General features: G+C 39.9%; 1 protein-coding gene across 2 annotated transcripts in view; it reads right to left on the bottom strand.

Annotated features, from left to right (window-relative positions):
* Nucleotides 1-18,232, bottom strand: part of SPATA13 (spermatogenesis associated 13) — a 146,287-nt gene extending 128,055 nt beyond the window's left edge. The window contains exon 1 of one of the 2 annotated variants that reach the window (XM_021530636.3): nt 17,849-18,232. In XM_021530636.3, coding sequence (XP_021386311.2) covers nt 17,849-17,926 — 78 coding nt within the window. In that variant the 5' untranslated portion in view covers nt 17,927-18,232. The remainder of the gene's footprint in view (nt 1-17,848) is intronic. The other variant, XM_021530641.3, reaches the window with a different exon arrangement.
* Nucleotides 18,233-18,436: the final 204 nt, after the last annotated feature.

The following is an 18,436-nucleotide window of genomic DNA, read 5'->3' as shown; positions in this document are numbered from 1 at the left end:
AGAGCAATTTAAACCCTGAACACAAGGAAGAATAAGATAAATGAGCTCAATTCTGCATCAGATTCATGAAATCATCCAGCTAGGCCGAGGAACAAGGGCCCAGCCATCCAGATGCTTCATGGAGTCCAGAGCTCCAGGTCATTAAAATAAATCTCTTTAACTGAGCAAGAATTATGGTGACTTGACATGATTCAGTGTCATTCTTCGGTTGTTCTTGCAGGAATGTTGGCATAAAGTGGAAGTTTGCCAACATAAAGATGGATGATTGCAAGAGGTACTGTGTGGGCAGCAGGTCACATCCAAAGCAGACTCCAGCACAGTGCAGGAAATTGCTGCAGATACTGAAAAATAGAGTCCAGCAGAACTTGGGAAACGGCACTAGGGCTGTTTTAAAAGTAGGTCACAAGTTTCACATCTCAGGGGAGACAGCTCATGCACATAATAGGATACATACATTTTTAATCAGAATATGATCCATGGAAATATTTTGAGAAACAGAAACCTCCGTAGTTCTCCACATTTGAAATACATTAATAGGAGGCCTGTCAAAGCCAGTTCTTGTGATCCACATCACAAACTTTCTATGGAAACTGTGTGGACATGAAAAAGAAAATGGATAGCTAGTGAAGTTCTTACCAATGAAAAATTTATTAAGTATTGCTTCCAGCATTTTCTCCAAGTCAGTGTGCAAAACAAACCATTGGACCACCAAAATGTATGTCTTATATGTCTTATACCTACTGTTAATAACACCAAAGCTTTAGCACACAGATATCCACTAGTTTGTGACAGGAAGGACTGAAAACCCTGAGAGATATAGTAAGATAAAGCTGCCTGGAGCAAAAAGATACTGTCATAAATTCTACATTACTAGATCAGTCATGACGAATTTGTCTGCAAAAATATTGGGTAAATTTCATGGACAACTTGGATATGGTACTATCCAAGTCCCAGGCAAAAACTGTCTGTGTTCAGATCAGAGAGTGTGCAGCAAGCCCTTCTCATAAAGTCATAAAAACATAATCACAAGGAATGGAATGAGATAATGTTTAATGTTTTCAAAACCTAATTCAACTGAACCTCTGGATGACCATCTGGAAATGGGAAGGAGAGGCAATTTCACAAGGTCCTTTGAGGACAGGAAATAATTGATCAAAAGAAACATGTTGCATCTGTTCACCATCGCTCTGGATTAGGGTGAAATAAGAACAAATAATGCAGACAGTGTAGTTACTCTGGCTTTGAATTTGAAACATCATGTCTACAGGGGCTGGTAATATATCCAACTGAAAAATACACATGGATCCTACTGTCAGCATTAGTAGAAGTTAGTTTTTCCAAACGTAGTCAGAAGTTTGATGGAAAATGTAAGGCTCAAACTACTGTTGCCTTAAGAGGTTGTCTAAAAGCAGCTGAAGTACAAACTCTGAAGGAGAGTCACATAAAATAAATAAAGTACTTTAATTGCAGAGGGAAAATTGCAAAGAGAAGTAGAAATGTCATTCAGTTAATATACTGATAAGCTAAATAATTTCAGAATGTTTAAATGTACTACTACTTCTAAAGCAAATTTTACAGATTTATCACTTCTTAATATGCACTAAATGAAAGGATCAGAAACAGATCATCATGATTTCAGAGTACCAAAATCCTGACCTTTATAAACACAAAAACATCATCTCCTGGCGATGCACACATTAAAAGTTGTGCTACATTATAGCACAAGATCGGCAGAACATTTGTTCCATTTGTCCTTGTTCTTCAGGGTTTTGTGTAGATTCTTAGGCTGAAGTCTTTTGTGCTGGTAAACAGATTCAGAGAAAGGATTCAACAAAGCCATTTAGCCTTTGAAAGAGCCTTTCACTAGGTTATTTCTGAAAACAAAGAGAAGATAATGATACCGTTGTGTTCACAGGATACCATGCTACTTTTTTCCTTCGGTCTTCCTATTGTTTCAACTTAACTTTACAACACGTGGCATCAAGGGAAAAAATAAAATCTGTGACCAGTACAATTATCCAATACCAGAATTATTTAAACTAATAGGATTCATATTTCATACTCTTCCAAAAGTACTGAGGGAAAATGCTGTTATTGTTCTGACATTTTCTAACGTCTAAGAAGCACAATTCCAGGAATGCTTCAGTGACTCGATGTGACTCATTGACTCTTCTTTGAGAAGCTAAACAAGAGAAGAACTTCATGAAGAAATCATACTGTTAATGTCAGAAAGAAAGAAAGAAAGAAAAAAAAAAAAAAAAAAAAAACAAACCCCAAACCAAAAGCTGCTTCAGAGGCTCCGAAACAAGCCCAGGTTTCACACACGAGGCGCACGGGGCCGGGGGCAGGAGGACGGCCGGGGAGCGCCGTGGCCGCGGCGCTGCGGAGCGCTTCCCGCTCGCCCTCTAGCGGCGCTCCCGCTCCCTGCAGCCCGCGGGGCTCGCCCGGCGCGCAGCTCGCTCCCGCCGGGAATTCGGGGCTCGCACGCGCGGCGCAGGCCGAGCAAATAGCTTCACCTGCACTAGGTTAAGGATTAAACGGATATTTGACTGGAGAGTGCGATGCAGCTTGGTACAAAGCGAAAGGTCATTCACAAACCCTTCATCAGATGGGTTTTCAACTCCCACACGATGACCAGGGTCATGGTGATCTGTGCGTTTGATTTGTGCCTATCCCCACTCCGGGGAAGATGACGGGTTTAATAGGGTTGAGAGAGCACGTTTGAATGAATCTGTCTTAAAGGACCATTTGTAACTTGATTTGAAACGGGTATTTTACGGTGTGGCAAAAGAGAAAGGTTTATATACTCAGTCTGGTTAACTTTCAGTCTCCTCCACACTTTCGAGCTTTATTGAAGAACAAATGCAGAAGTATCAAAATACCTCAAAAAAAAAAAAAAAAAAAAAAAAAAAAAAAGTGAGTTTATTCTTTTGTGTAACACTGGAAAAAAAAAAAAAAATCATCCCTCATCTTGAGGAGAAATATTCCAAAGACACAACACTGTCAGATGTTTAAGGATTCTACTGCACCAAAGAGCTACAGCAACTCCCACCACACTGAGTCCAAATCGCCCACCTACAGTGATAGTTCCAGTTCACAAATACTGAACCAACATATCACAAGTCCACTGCATTAAGGACAGACAGAAGCAGAACTGGCTTATCTTTGTACGCCAAAATGTAATTCTGTGGCAGGAGCTGAGTTTGGTGGAAAACCTGCATGTTGTAAGTTCATAGAACTGTACCTCTACTGTAATGGGCCCTAAGTCTTGTTAAAGGAAATCTCTGTTTCAGGAGTTCATAAAACATAATGTTATGTCATTACAAAGCAAGCAATATTCAGTAAACTCTCAAAATACATTTGCAAAGAGTATGAACACATCTGGTAGCAAAATATCTCCTTACTGGAAGTCAAGTAAGTTGTCCCTTGATCATTGCTAATGTTTTCCACACCTTTCTACACAATCTATGTTGCAATTGAATAATTTAGGTTTCAGCTAGTTCTAAAGATCATAGAAGAAAAAAAAAATCCTAGCAGTATATTCTTTACAAAGATAAGGACCAACTCATGAGCAGTTGCCATTGATTGTATAGTTTCAGGGGTCAATAATAAAATCTGTTCAAAAATCTATTTTTTCAAGTAGTTTGTTTGAAAATAAACTGCAGAAAAAGGTGCTTTAGGATTTTACATCCAGGTAGTTTTTGATATAGACATAATGATAAAGATCAGTAAAGGAAAAATTACATCAAATAGCAAAAAGAATTTCCTTAAAACCAAGACCGTGGCATGTAAAAGAAAAGAAAAAAAATCCCTGGCACTAAGACCATTTAAAATTACTCACAAAACAATTTCCCACTCCCCACCATAGGCAAGATCTTTCTTGGCTATAAACTAAATGAATTTGCTGCTGGCTTGGATAGCAAGGGTGAAACATGATGATGCAGTCTGGCTTCCACAAGAGTTCCCTTTGTGATCTAGTGGAGCTCTACTAACAGGAACAGCCTGCCAAGCTCCTGAACTTTCAGCCCCAGGTGAAACAAACCTTGGTCACTGGGAAATAAAGATATTGAGTAGCAGCTATCAGACAAGTTGGTCAGTAGTTTGGTTGAGCTCAGGAAGCTCCTTTCCCAGCATATCTGAAAATATAGAAGTCACTACAGAAACAGATTTCCAAAGGCTTTGCTTACTAAATAACATCTATTTAAACGGAACCAGAATTATTGGTTTATAAATCCTTTAGGGCAGAAACTCTTCACATCTACATAGATAACATCTAACAGAATACAGCCCCATTATGAACATATTTTATGAATATAAAACACTACCATGATAAGTAAATATTAAAACACCCCTATGCATAGATTAGCCAGAATGCACCAAATGCCATAAAGGTCAGCATTTTTGCCCATGTGTTTTTGTCCCTGATACTATTTCTACTGTGGTTCATCACAATTCAGTCTGCAATTATGAAGCAAGAGGTGAGTGCAGTAGTGTATCTGTCCCTCTCCCTACACAAGCATACAACTCCTGCCCAATTTGATAGGTTTATTTCAAGCAATAGCTTGTTTAGCCTTCAAATCAAGTAATGCTGTAAGTAGATGAGGTGAGTTCCCTTTTGCTGTCTTCTTCCCTTTGAATGGGCAATTGTTGTAAGTTTAAAACACAAAATGTGTTTTAAAACTAGGAAGTTTTAAGACAGGAGATGACCCAGCCCCCTGTACTGAAACAGCATCACCCTTGACTACTTGTGGTGCTAGCAAACCTCTCATATACATGGATTTTACCTAGGGGCACAACAGGACTTCCAATGCTGCAAACTGTACTTGTAGGTTAGTAGATTAACAACAGCACCAAGGAATGGTTCATTAACCTCAAGAGGTTCACTGACATAGCAACATTATAAAAATTAAAGGTCTTCAGCGCAGATGGCCCTTTAGATGTCTACATCTCCTGTCGCATTACTAGCTCTGTAATTTCTGCTTCTTTATTAAGGTCTGATTTCACAGATTTCTAAATGTCCTATGACAGTCAGATTTAGAAGCACAAATGGTCCAGCCTGGGTATTCTAAAGCTGAAGATTATTCCTTTACCTGGAAGAAGAGAATGGCCAAGAGATAAATTTCTAATCCCTTATGAAGTCTTGTAAACATATATGCTAAAATCAGCTTCAGAGCAAAGGATTTTAAATTGCACTGCAGTTATGTAACTTAAGAGTTAATCTGTGCTTCCTGTCTGACCATGCTGTCAGTAAATCAAGGAATACTGTTATAAAAATTTTAACATACTGTGTCCATAATAATCTTAAGAAGATTTATCTGCATACCCATTCTGATTCTTTGAACATTAGACATTATCTCAAGGTTTCTGAAGCAAATCTTCTCCCTTTTTGCTTGCCTAAAAAAATACAGAAGCTCCTTTTGTTATCTGTCTATACCAGTAGTTTTGTTTAGGAAATGGATCCAGCGTGACTTGATATTGAATTAGATATCAGAAAAGTGATCCAAAGCCGGGAAAACTTCTCCCTCGATTTATAAGGCTTTATATCAAATCACAAATGTCCAGAGCACAATATACTTTCACCAGCTGCGATATTCAACCCTATGCCCAACAGAGGCCATATAAACTAATCAGAGGATTCCCTTCCCAGGTTAATTATCTGCTTCAGAAAGAATCTTTCAATTTACAATACCTTTTCAATGCATCTCACTAATACAATTACTGAGATAAAAACCATTTTCAGGATATATGAGAAAATGGAGCCACACTTCTGAGCTTTTGAAAGCCACATTAATGATGACCGCATGCTGTGCAGTATATATCAGACCAGCAGACAACTTTAAACACTTTTTGTGTTTGCAAGAACTCTAATTGCCTTGGTGAAAACCTAATGAGTAGCCTGTTATGTTCTCCAAAGTTTTTCTTTAGTATAATATTTGCATTGCTTTAGGCAGAAGGAAATAATATCTTTGTAAGGATGAGTTTTCTTCTGTTTAGATAGACTTCTAAGTGAACTTCTTTAACAATATTTGAAACCACCTCATTCTGCCTAGACCATTGAAGTGCATGAGAACGAAGTACTGGAAAACCATGAAACAAACTCTGGAAAAGGTCAGGCTTTCACAGCAAATTTCCATAATTCATTATAGATTCACTACACATGGACAGGCTGCAGTAAATTGTACTGCTGACAAAACTACAAAGCATAATGAGTGGAACAAACTGAACTGCTCACAACACAAGCTATGAAATCTCTAATTGGGGAAAATTAATTCATCAGAAAAGTTCAGTCTGCAATCTTGGATTCTGAGTTTTACAGCTGAAATTCAAAGTGGTTCAGGTCATGTTACTGAACTATTCATGATGCTTTATGTCTGAATTTTTCTAAATTATGGGTGTTATAAATGGTGCCCTCCATTTAAGGCAAGAGTTATCTTCCAGTGTATGCAATGCAACTGAGAGGAGACCAGCTTGCAAAATCAGCTGAGTATTTTTCTGTACCCTGGCTAGAGCCAGGTTTTTATCTTATTACTTTAATGCTTTCACTCCATTATTTTCTTACTTGAGAGTGGCATAAATGATTCCCTCTTGCTAGTGAGCTTTGGATGTAGAACTGGGCAGATTCTCAAAGTCTGGAGATCATTTACTGAATCTACATCTTTTCAGACTGGCTAAACATTGGCACAAACAAGAACATTAGTCACCCTCATGACTAATGCTCGTTAGTAACATTTTTAGGTTCAGAAACACAGTAGCTCAGATTATCCATCATTTGAGACAACCAGTCCTTCAGTCTCTGGACAAATGAGTGGTGCATTGCTTACAGGTAGAAAAGTCATTCTTCTGCTTTATAAATCTGATATTTGACAATAACTAACCTGGAATCTGGGAATCTTTCCCACTCTTGCATCAAAGTCCATCCTCTGTATGCCTAGTGAATATTTGTTGAGATAAGACTCAAATGTACACATATCATTGCCCCTCCAGGCCTTGAACTATCACACAGCTTTCACTGGTGAAATATGATTAGGTGGGATCCACTGCCTGCCTATAAAGATGATGGAAGGACCAGGGGTTTGGGGCCACCTGCAGAGCATGCCAGGCCCATAGTTTAGAAACATAGTTTAGGACTCTGTCTAGTAAAAGAAGGCTAAGCACAAACACAGACCTTCCTAGCCTTCCTCCAGAAGTGAAAATACTGTGTCTCCTAACCTAGATAGCTGGTCCTTATGGATCTTCTTTAGTGAGACTCGTCAGCCATTATAGCCTGTACTTAGTGCCCACTTACCCATTTTCCTGAAAAACATTGCAATGAAATTGCAAAGACCTTTTCTTTCTTATGAAAAACCAGTGGTTATTTCAAGGACTTGGTAACTAAAGAGAATTCTGCATGATTAGTTTCCAGATGGTTCATGTTTTCTGTAATTCAGGGACAAACCCTGGTCCAAAATCCTTTGAGTAATGGGCACTGAACCCACTGAGTGCTCTAGTTTCTTCAGAGTACAGAGATTCATTGTGCTGAAGAGTTACTAGTTAATGGTTATAATAGTGTGCAATAATAGAGTGTTACTGGAACAGATAATCTGAGTTTGTAGAAGGCAAAAAACTCCTGCAAACAGCTGAGCTGGCTGCTGCTTTCTAATACAGTGATAGAGGTCAAAATGGCAGCTTTAAATAGTGAAGAAATGCTTTGTTTAATGTTGAACCAAAGAAAGTATCAAACTCTATATACCTTAATACTCTTTAACAAAGCCAAACTTGCAGACTACACACAGACACGTCATTGATCTCCCAGAACACTGCTTCAGAGCCCTGGGAGAGGGAAGTAGCAACCATAATGTGAAATGCCAATGCAATGCCTTTGCCTTCAGAGAGAAGTAAAATTCTGGCACTCAAAAGAAAGAGAACTTTTCTGTAAAGGACAGTTTATGTAACTTTTGCACTGCGTAAATCTCCTGTTAATGAATTAGGACCCTAAAGAGGTTTAAATGGCGAAAGCCTCTCAGCTTATCTTTGAGCTTACTTGGAGTTACAGTGTTCTTCCAGAGCTTGGTGATATTATTGCCCAAAGGGTGACAATATAGAGAAGAGATCACAAGAAGTCTGTCACACCACATACTCTACACCCTAAGTTATGCACTGTTTCATTCCTTTTATCAAGCAATTTGCCAACTTTAAATGAAAAACTTTCTGCTCACTCCAGTTTCCTCTTTCAAGCGCAGCTTTTTCTTCCCAGAACCATTTTACTGAAAGATGTGTCATGTGAGCAGGACCAGCAGAACCCCTCCCTGCTACAGAGCCCACACAGCAGTAGTGGAAGGTGTACAGCTCCCCTTAGTTTAGTTCAACCTGGAAATGAGACAACAGATAATGACAGAGAGGTGAAATGTCCCAACTTTAGACTGGGAAATAAGTAAAGCAAGCAGAATGAGCTTGTCATGGAGAATGTTTGCTAAAAAATTCCACCTCACTTGTGCATAGGTTCAGCACTGCCTACAATCCCCTTCCAGACCTGGCTGTGAGAGACAGTCTGAAAAGATGGCACAAGACAAGCCTGAGGCTGGCCAGTGGAAGCCAGTGTGCTGCTGAATAATGTTCAGAACCACTAATTAATTAAATTCCATATGGAGTTAAACAATGGGACTTTGAGAGCATTTTGACAAATATGTTGGACCCCTACATTGGTTAGTCTCATCATTCAGGTTGGGTGCTGGAAACTAGAGCCAAAGGAAATGTAGTGACCACCAGGGTGATCCAATCTAATATCCATCCTTGCTAATGTCTAACATCCCTGCTTGCTGATCACTGTACAATGTAAATATTTCTTCATGAACATTAAGTGAATACCCACTGCCACCATCAATACAATCCTCTGAAATCCTCCCTTGGAAAGTGCTAGATGTTAGGATTTTGATTTGGTCACATCTAAATCAGAGACAGACAAGACTGCTGGGTCAAAGAGGAGAGAGGGAGGGATGCTTAAAGGCATGAAAGGAAGTAAGTAGCATGGTTCTTCCAGAGAGTTAGATGTGCCTGTCTGTCACCTCTGTCCCTGAACCCAAAGTGCCTAAGGAAGATGTTCCACTCCTCCTCTCTGATCACAGAGAGACTCCATGGCCACTAGGAAGGATACATTCCTATCTTGAGAGTGAGGAAATCCATGTAATATCCTGTATTTCCTAACCCTCAGGATCAGTAACAGCGGCGGAACCAGCACAGTATGATCCACAATCACATGCATAATCTGGCCTGTTTCCTTGGAAAGCAGATGAATACTGCACTGCAGAACCTCACTAACTGCCAGAAGCTCACTAAGGCAAAGGACTGTTTTTCCCCAATTGCAAATAAAGGTTTTCAAGCTACAGTTTTCTTCTGGTTCTCAGAGAGGAGGTGTTGCCAGGAAATATTTTTTATGAGAACTGCTGTTATCGTCAATGCAGCAGTAAGATACCACTAAACATTCCCTGCTGCTGAGACCAGTTTTGCAAAGACCCCTGGAGTTTTTACTAGTCTGATTAGAATTTGATGGCCTTATAAGAAACTTGAACAGAGTACATCTCAGAAAATATCTCTTCTGCATTTTATGGCCATATTGGGAGTTAAGGATGTATGCAATATGTGGTTTTTTAACAGCCCACCCCCAAGCACTTGGAGGTGCCTCTCCCTGCTGCAGGGGTTGCTGAAGTTCTTCTAAAGCAGCAGGTAAATCACTCTGATTTACAGTATGGCATATTAAGATAAATTGATAAATATTTCTTTAATGCCCCAAGTTGTGATGTGACTCACAAGAGCTCTTATCAAAAGTAAAAAATGAAGCTGTCGTCAGTCAAAACTCTTTCAGTGCCAGTTAACATCATACAACAATTGCTTCTGAAAAAAGTTATGCTAACTTCAAAAAGGAGGGGGGGGGGATGGACATAATTTAATGCTTGGATTGTATAAACATTGTACCAGAGTGCTCTCTTTAGAGGAACTCTGGGTCTCACTCTTTCCTGCACCATCTCACTCATTTCTCACATATCTCCTGTCATATCTGAACTAAAGCAGAAAGCATTGTAGGCCAGGACCATGTCTTTTTATATTTTGTAAAGCATTTAGGATGCTTTTAATTACACTAAGACAATCCATACTATATAAAGAGGAATGAATTAGCACTGTGGAAGAAGATTTCTACATGCTGCCCTACGTTTCTAACTGCTCACTGTGTAACAGTAATAGCAAGAAGACCTTCATGTACTGTTAAGTAAGACACAAAGTGGCTGAGTTATAATACCCCAGCACTACTGTGATTACCAAGAGTGAAACATCTGCACTGGAACAGAAATTGAATCTCTAGGGCAAAACACATAGCTACTCTATCATTCATAATGTATTCTCATCAAATCAGTATTTCATATAAAGGTTATTCTTTTTGGTCAGAATCCCAAATTCTCCCATACACATGCCTCTGTTTTGGTGCTGTGCCATCATATTTTCCAGTCTCCATAGAGCTCTAAGCAACCTTCCTTCATGTTCAACAAGAACCTAGAAACTCCCACTTGCAGTTTACTGGGTTTCTAATCATTCTCTCCAGTGACAAACTTCAGTTCACATTTGTTCTTTTCCTCCTTTTTCTTACCCAGATTCATCTCACAATACCTGCTTTCCTAATATATCATCAGGCCGGTAAAGGATGCCTAAAGGTAGCACTGATATTAATTGGTAGATGCAGACATTTTGAGTGTAATATTTTTTAATGTGCACATTCATCTTTATGTGTATTGGGAACACAAATGTGGTCAAGCAGAGATGTGACTTCACAGTTTTGACAGCAGCTTCCCGTATGGCTGCATTTAGCCTGTGGTTGCATGATGGTGTATCTAAGCACCACCAAAAGTACAAAATGGATTTGGTCAGAGTTGAGAAGGTGACTGCAGTTCAGACAGATTAAACACACCACACAGGAGAGAGTTTAAGGTCTGTAATGGTTTCATCCTCCTATGGAGGCTTTGTGATATCTGTAGGAGGCAGATGTTTCTAGATCTAAGCATAAGATCTAAGAATGGAAATGTATAGACAGATTGTACCTGATTGGGCATAGAACCTGACAGTACAAAATAGCTCCATCAGTGGTTTTGAACAAATTTGAATGAGCAGTGAGTTTATGTTAAATCAAAGCTTGGCTTCAGATGGCCATGGCATTTCTGATGAAATGTGAAGGTCCCTGCAGGCAGATTTATCATACTGCCAAACCATGACATTCAAAAACTGTAATGTGCCCTCTTCTAGTTCTAACTCTGTCAAATTAGGTTGCAAAGTCAACTAATGTCCAGGCCTTTCCCAGCAAATCTGCTTGCAAGGGATATGGGCAAAGAAACTCCAAAGGAAAATTTTGGGTTGTCCCTGAACTGATTGATCATCACCTCTGTCAAGAGCACAGCTCTGGGAGACAAGTGTTGTCACCCTGGGAGGACTTTGTACCCTACACATGCAGTTCAACATAGTATACCACCACTGACACCTGCCAATGGAGCTGAAAGGACTCAGGCCACTTATACGTGCCAAAGGCACAGAAGTATTCAGGTATTTCTGGTTGTTGCAAGAAAATAGGAGGATTTAAGGCCAAAGGAGAATCCTGACAGCTTCAGCTGAAATCCTCAGGCAAGGGCCATACGCACTGACAGAGGTATAGCCAGTACCATTTGAGTTCTGTGATCTTTCCAGATCAAGTCATCCTGTGAAAGGAGCAGCACGGCACAGTAATTTATGTGCTTCCTTTCCCTTTCTATTCCAAAAGCTTGAGGATATGGCAAGCACTAGAGAAGGAATCATTTTTATACCCATAAAAAGCCATTGTCTTATTTTAAATTGTATTTAAGTGGTTTTGGTTTTTTTATTTCCAGTAAATAAACATAGAAATCAATTTCAGTGTGCAGTCAGGTGACTCTCAGGATTTTTGTCATCAAACACTTATGGATGGAGAAATGAGCACAAATGAAATGCTTCCCAGAAATTGCTTATGGAATTAAAGAGTGAATAAGAAGTCAAAGAATTTCAAATTTTCAGTAAGACAGTTGAAAATAGAGGTGGTACAACGGGAAAGAGTATAGGCAAAAAGTATCCAATTATTTGCCACAAATAATTTGCCCAGATCTATGCTGCATTGTCTTATAAGTGAAGAGACATTTCCATATGGGAATTACACCACAGTTTAGCACCTTATACTTTATCCTGTCCCTCTCTCCCTTCTATTTTCTCTCATTTCAGTTGTCATTCTAGCCCTTGTTGGGAAAAGGAAGCTAAGGAGTTGCTGCCATAACAAGCCATTTGAATGAGATGTGTACAGAAGAGAGTGAGAGAAAGTGCCAATCAGCAGCATGTCTTCAGTACAAAGGGTCAACATACACGGGCAGAGCTGACCCAGAGCAGTTTCAATTTTATCGTGACTCCCTGAATGTTGTTCATTTGCTACATTGCAAATAATGGTCCCTTTTTGTCACCATGAGAATAACAGTGACACCAAAATGCTTCTCATGCCATTCAGTGCAAGTCACTGCAGTGAATTTGTTTCGACCTCTACTTAGCTCTTCTGTCCCAAATGCAGCAATTTTTCCATGGTTTCCGTGGTTATCCTCCTTGTTCCATGTTGCACAACTACTTTGTTTACAGCTTATTTCTTCTAGCTGGAAACAAATTACTCCAAAGAGGCACCCAGGCCTTTCCTCATTCACTGAAAGCCAGGCGAAGCTCAGAAGGAAAATGATATTTGCTACCATCTGCTGGTGAACTAGACTTGGGGACCAAAGGAGCATCACAGACTTGATTTTATGCATGACTTGAAGCCTTAACAAGAACCTGCTGATTCATTTGAGTAATATTCATATAAGGGTTTGGGAGTGGGATAAAAAAATACTGATATTTTTATTGAGGAGCAAACCCTAGCAAAGGAGGATATATGCTATACATAATGAACAATAGAGAGAGAGAGGGAGAAAGGATTTAAGCTCTCTGAAGATGTGCAAATCTATGCTAGCAAGAACTTTGAGGAGTCACGGAGCTATGGAATTCTCAGAAATATGACAGGAAGAAAATCTTGATCTGACATCATGGCTCAAGGAAATGGAGTTCTGAGAGTGTTGCTGGAAATAATAGTAAATCATTACTTCAAAAAGTACTTGCTTCTATGGCAGTAGCTCCAAAATTAGGCATCATAATACCAGAGGTGTGTTACTGCGAAGTGGCATCCAGCATTTCTGAGACAAGTATTTGGGGTCATAGTTTGTTACAGGACTCTGAGCATTGTATAGAGGGAAGGGACCTAGCTAAACTCCTTTGAGGTGCACCCAGAAGTAATAAATACACAAAATGTGAGTCTGCATTCACAAGCAGAGAATATAAAGAGACATGTCACACACGGTTGTCAATCTTGAACAAAGTTCATAGAAGCTGATATGCAGGTATCTGATGTATATGTTGGAATACTCTTTAAAATCTATGTAAAAACAAAAAGCTTTTAAAATTAAAACTGAGAGCAATAGAAGTTTCTGATTTTTTTTTTTTTCAGGGAAATTAGATGTGGAAGTATTCAGTAGCTCTATATTTAACAGTTAAAAACAGTGATTACTGTTCAAGGAGAAATGTACTGTTCTATAAGCTGAAAACAAGGCCCAAGTAAAGAACAAGTTAAAATTTCCCCCCAAAAGTTCTGAGCCTCCTCATCTCCACTGCCTCCACAGCTTTAATAGGATCTGGGCAGCAAACCAGCTCTTTGGACCAATGCAGGACCTTACAGTGAATTCAAGCCCAAATAATCCCTTACAGTATGTGCCACATTCATGCTGCCCTCCTCTTGCACTGCTCTTTCAGGTGCCATCACATGAGGATGACATTTGACACCACTTCACTGTCCTTTCTGCTCATGGTCTGGTCCTTGTTTCCACACTCTAAATCCATAGATCAGCCTGTTTCTGCTTGTACTGTATTTACTGTGGTGGTTTTCAATGCTGGGGGTGTATTTAGGAACTATGACAACAAACTAGTAACAGACGGTTCAGTAATGTGCACTTACTCTTGCTGAAGAAAGCAGACAACTGTAGCTCTATGTAAGTCTAACTAAGATTTCCAAAGCAGCAACAGGGGAGGTTAATCTGAGCCAGAAAAGCTGTGTGCTGCTGCCCACTTCCCACGCCTCCTACCCCACCTCCCTACCAGTCCTTTTCAGGCTGACACACTGTGTTCAGCTTACTGCAGAGAGAAAATGAGCACTAAGGCCCTGATTTTTCTGCTTTCCTTATCACAGATATTGCCAACTTCATAAGATTTGAACATTGTTCCCACATCCTTAGGGAGGGGTTTACATCATTATTTCTTAACAGCCTTCCAGGCGACAGGTCCCTGCCCCAACGGCTGTAACTGCCAGGGAGACAGGGCCATTGTGCAGCTTTCCAAAGTTGGCAACAATGCGCGTTCGGCTCAGGCTCCAACTGACTGCAAAGCCGCCCCCAGCTCATTTATCTGTCCATGTCAGGGAGATAAAGTGCAGCATCATTTGGCACCGAGTTAGGTTGATTCCCGTCAAGTGAACATCCTGGCCTTGAATAGAAAGCCACAAACCAGCAGTTTTTTTGCTGCTTTCTCCCATACAGTTCAGACAGGATCCAACAAAGCTGAACCACTAACAGTAAGAGAAAATCAATAGGATTCAAGCATAGCTAAGCCTCCATGAACAAATACACTCTGATACTAAATCTGCTGGTACCCTGTGAATTGCATTTATCTAAGCAGCAAGTTGTTATCTAAGCAGCAAGTTGTTCAAGGGTTAGTAAATGAGTGGTAGGAGTCTGTAGGTATATCAATAGCTGCACGTCTTGTTACCTGCTCTTAAAGGCAGCTGTAGACACAAAGAGGCACAACACAAGTCTCCCCAAATGTTAGCAGCAACTGATTGAAAATGCAAGAGTAATTCAAGTGAGCAAAACCTGAAAAGCCCTTTGAAGAGGGATTCTGGCCAAACTGATACCAGCTGCAGCCTGATTTTTGTAATCCGTGCACATCTCGGATTATTCAGCCCTTTGCTCTGCTGGCCAGCTACACACCTGTCAACAGATTGAGAAGTACCTGCAGCCTGCTCTCTAAGGAGCAGAGAAATGAGAGAAGGTAGAGTGGAACAGAGAGGTGAGAAAGACCAGCCCAGTCCCCTCCTTCAGGCTTTATGATAAAGATACTCACAGTTTATAGGAGTAATTCTTCTTGCTTTGGCCTTCAGGCATTGGTGTCTGTGTGAACAGCCATGTTCAACTCTGAGCCTTTTGGGCTTGTCAACTTGAGCCCTTTTCAGCTGTCACTTCTCTCTAGTTGTCCAATGTCCATACCCTTCCCCACTTCTAATTAAACTAGTTTTTCAAAACACTGTATTGCAAAAGCAGTGGGTCTTATGCCCCACAGATTGAAATGTTTGGAGCAGGAATACTGTGGTTTTTTCATTAAAATATGTAGAAATAAGTATTTTCCAGATAATTTAAATAAGGTGAAATATTTCCACCAATACTTCTAATCAGAAATTAATTTCTAAGGGAAATGAACACTGGCACTGCATAGCATAGGGTAGAAAGGTAGCAATTTGGGACAGAACTTGCTCTGTTCCTGCCAGCCTCAAGACACCTGGTATAGAGTTGCCACAGCATCTTTGTCCCACCATACCATGCAAGACTCATCTGCTGGTCATGCTGTGCTATGTGGAAAAGCAGAACATGTCAATGTTATCTGTGGACTGGGTCACTTACTCTTGATGAAAAAGACTTAGCAATCTGAAAGGAGACATCTCTGTCCTCCCTCCTACAGCAGTGATGTGACCTCTTACAGCTTTAAAGAATTTAAATTAACTTGGAATAACAGTGTTGTTCTGGCTGACACAAGGACATAAGCAAAGTGAGGTTGTGGGGAAAGTCTTTCATTAGCCTTCTCCTGTCAAAATGGAAGGCTTGTACACCTGAAACCATGACAGATTTTTTCCATCTGTAATAGCTGGCCAATAAAACTCCCTTATTCCTTCTGCAAAGCTTTTCCTAAATTAACTTTGCATTACTTATATAAGTTCTACTGGAAAGCCATCTCTTCTGCTTGCATGGCATCCTATCTTGTTTTTTTCATATAACTGTGCCTACCTTCTTACCTATTTTTTATTTAGTTAATCAATAAATTTACTACATTTTACAAAGTTATACTGTACTACAGGTTTTTCTTAACTTTTGAGCATTTACTTATATTTGCACCTTGAACATGTCAAATAATTTAAATTACTCAAAAAAGAGAAGTGCTGGAAAAATGAAAAGGCATGCTAGAGTGCACTTTTCAGTATTTCCTAGTTTCTTCCAGAGGCATTTACTACAATATCCTCATGTCTAATATAAATGATCACTGAAATGCAACATACAGCTGGGTTATATTTGCATCCCTGTTTGCTGTTCTGAGAGTCCATGAGCCAGGTAAGATCCAGGATCCTTTTCCATTTTAATTCCCTCTAAGTGCCCTGCAATCTAAAGGCTGAGAGTTCTAAGTCCTAATATTAAAGGAGAAAAATCTTTAACACACAATTAGCAAGCCTAGTAAGGCCATTTTATGTTATGTTGAAATTATATTTTCATTGCTAGCTAATTAATACATATTTGGGAAATGAAGTTTTCCTAATAAACAAGGAAACTGAAGCAATATTACCATAAACACTCCTCCAGAGAGAAAGCACCTGGTTAAATTCATTTCACATGAATTTTATTCCAAAAACACTTTGCCCTGGTTGACATGTTTTAATTTAGTGCAAGGTGCTAGATATAGCACAGGTCTGGCTGGGGCCACACTGTACCAGCCCCTTTAAAGACCTTCTAATAACAGCTTCTGGGCAGTGTCTACCTCACAAGTCAAGAGAAAAGACAGGCCCAAGACTGAGAAAATTAGACAGCAAAGATATATGACAACTACTTACACCACATAATGAATCATGGACGGCTAAAGCAAGAGGAATTACTCTGGCACTGTATCTAGATACTTGTAATGGTCTTACATCTGAAAGGCTTAATAACAGACAGAGATGAGGTTCTTACAGTAACTGCTCTGTAAGTAACAAATTACAGAAGGAAGCTTTTAAAGCAACACTTCAGAAGATAGTATATGCCTTCTCAGCTGCATTGCAGTGAAAGCACACACTCCCAGAAGAGAAAGGAAAGGTAACAAAACTGTTCCCATCTCATCTTGACCATGCCAGTCTCTTCAAGACAAGGTGGGAATCTGTGTCTCAATGAAGTGAAGATGTGAACTGAATTGATGGATGGGAGAAGGAGATGATGTGCAAAGCATTTCTGACTTCTGCCAAAATTTATCACAACCCCAGCCCATGCATCTAAGGGATTTTTCTCTTTTAATCCCTTATTGTAGTGGTACATTGTGCTCTAATTTGTCATACCATGGAACACATTTCACAAATGCTTAGAAACCCTAAATTATCTAGGAAGCTTGAAAGATCTCCTCAAACACTGTCCCTTCCTTACAGAAATGAGTTATATTTATATATCTCTCTAAATTTGCTGTTAATGTAAATAAGTGGGATTTCCAGACCAGAATAAGGAGAATTACTATGAATTTGGCTATTGTAAAAGTCATATTGTTGCATTTAAAATGCAACAAGTAAGCTGCGCTCTAGAACCACATCCATTTAGTCTAATTCCAACCAGTTGTGCATATGCTGCATTGCAGTGCAATTCCCTTAAAACGTTATTCCTCTCCTTAAAATATCTCAAATATAGCCTAAGGTTGGAAAAATGTTTAGAAGCACATTTTATGGTGCCATCAACCTTTTTACTTTATGCATATCTGAGCTTACCTTCCATGTGGCGGAGGGGCAGGCTGCCAAGGTGAAGGTTACTTTCTCTGTCACTACATTGAAGGTGACACGAAACATGGTTTATATTCCAGTGGTCTCAGACCCAGGGCTGAAATCTTCAGTGACGGTCACACTGCTCACTTGTGTGCATGCTGCAGGCTTCTGTCACACTGCGCTATACATTGAGCTATCCCATAATGTTATGATCAAAGCTGAAGCCTGAAACAGCTGTAAGGGTCCAGCTTTTCCCAGCAGCCCTGCTCCTGTGTGTCAGGACTAATCAGATTAGCAGGTCTTACTTGTCTGAGTTGGGACTAACAGGTTAGCAGAACAGTTTGAGTGGGGGAAGGGAGCAGAAAATAAATCAAATTAGGGCATTTACTAAGCAGCTGAGATTTCCTTCCTGCTTGCCTTTGTCTCTTTACAGGACTCACACAGAGCCAGGACAATGCACCACAAAAATGCAGCTTTGTTTTAGAGTAGCCCTTTGTATAGGAGAATTTCTCTAACTTTGCCTTGATTTGATTCGTTTCTGATTGCCAGCAATCACCAAGAGGAGAGCTCTCCCAGAGCAGCCTGGATGTCACG

This window comes from Lonchura striata, chromosome 2, assembly GCF_046129695.1.
Source record: "Lonchura striata isolate bLonStr1 chromosome 2, bLonStr1.mat, whole genome shotgun sequence".
In the NCBI taxonomy this organism is placed as follows: domain Eukaryota; kingdom Metazoa; phylum Chordata; class Aves; order Passeriformes; family Estrildidae; genus Lonchura; species Lonchura striata.
The sequence above is the reverse complement of the archived record's forward strand: the minus strand, read 5'-3'. Positions and strand labels throughout refer to the sequence as shown.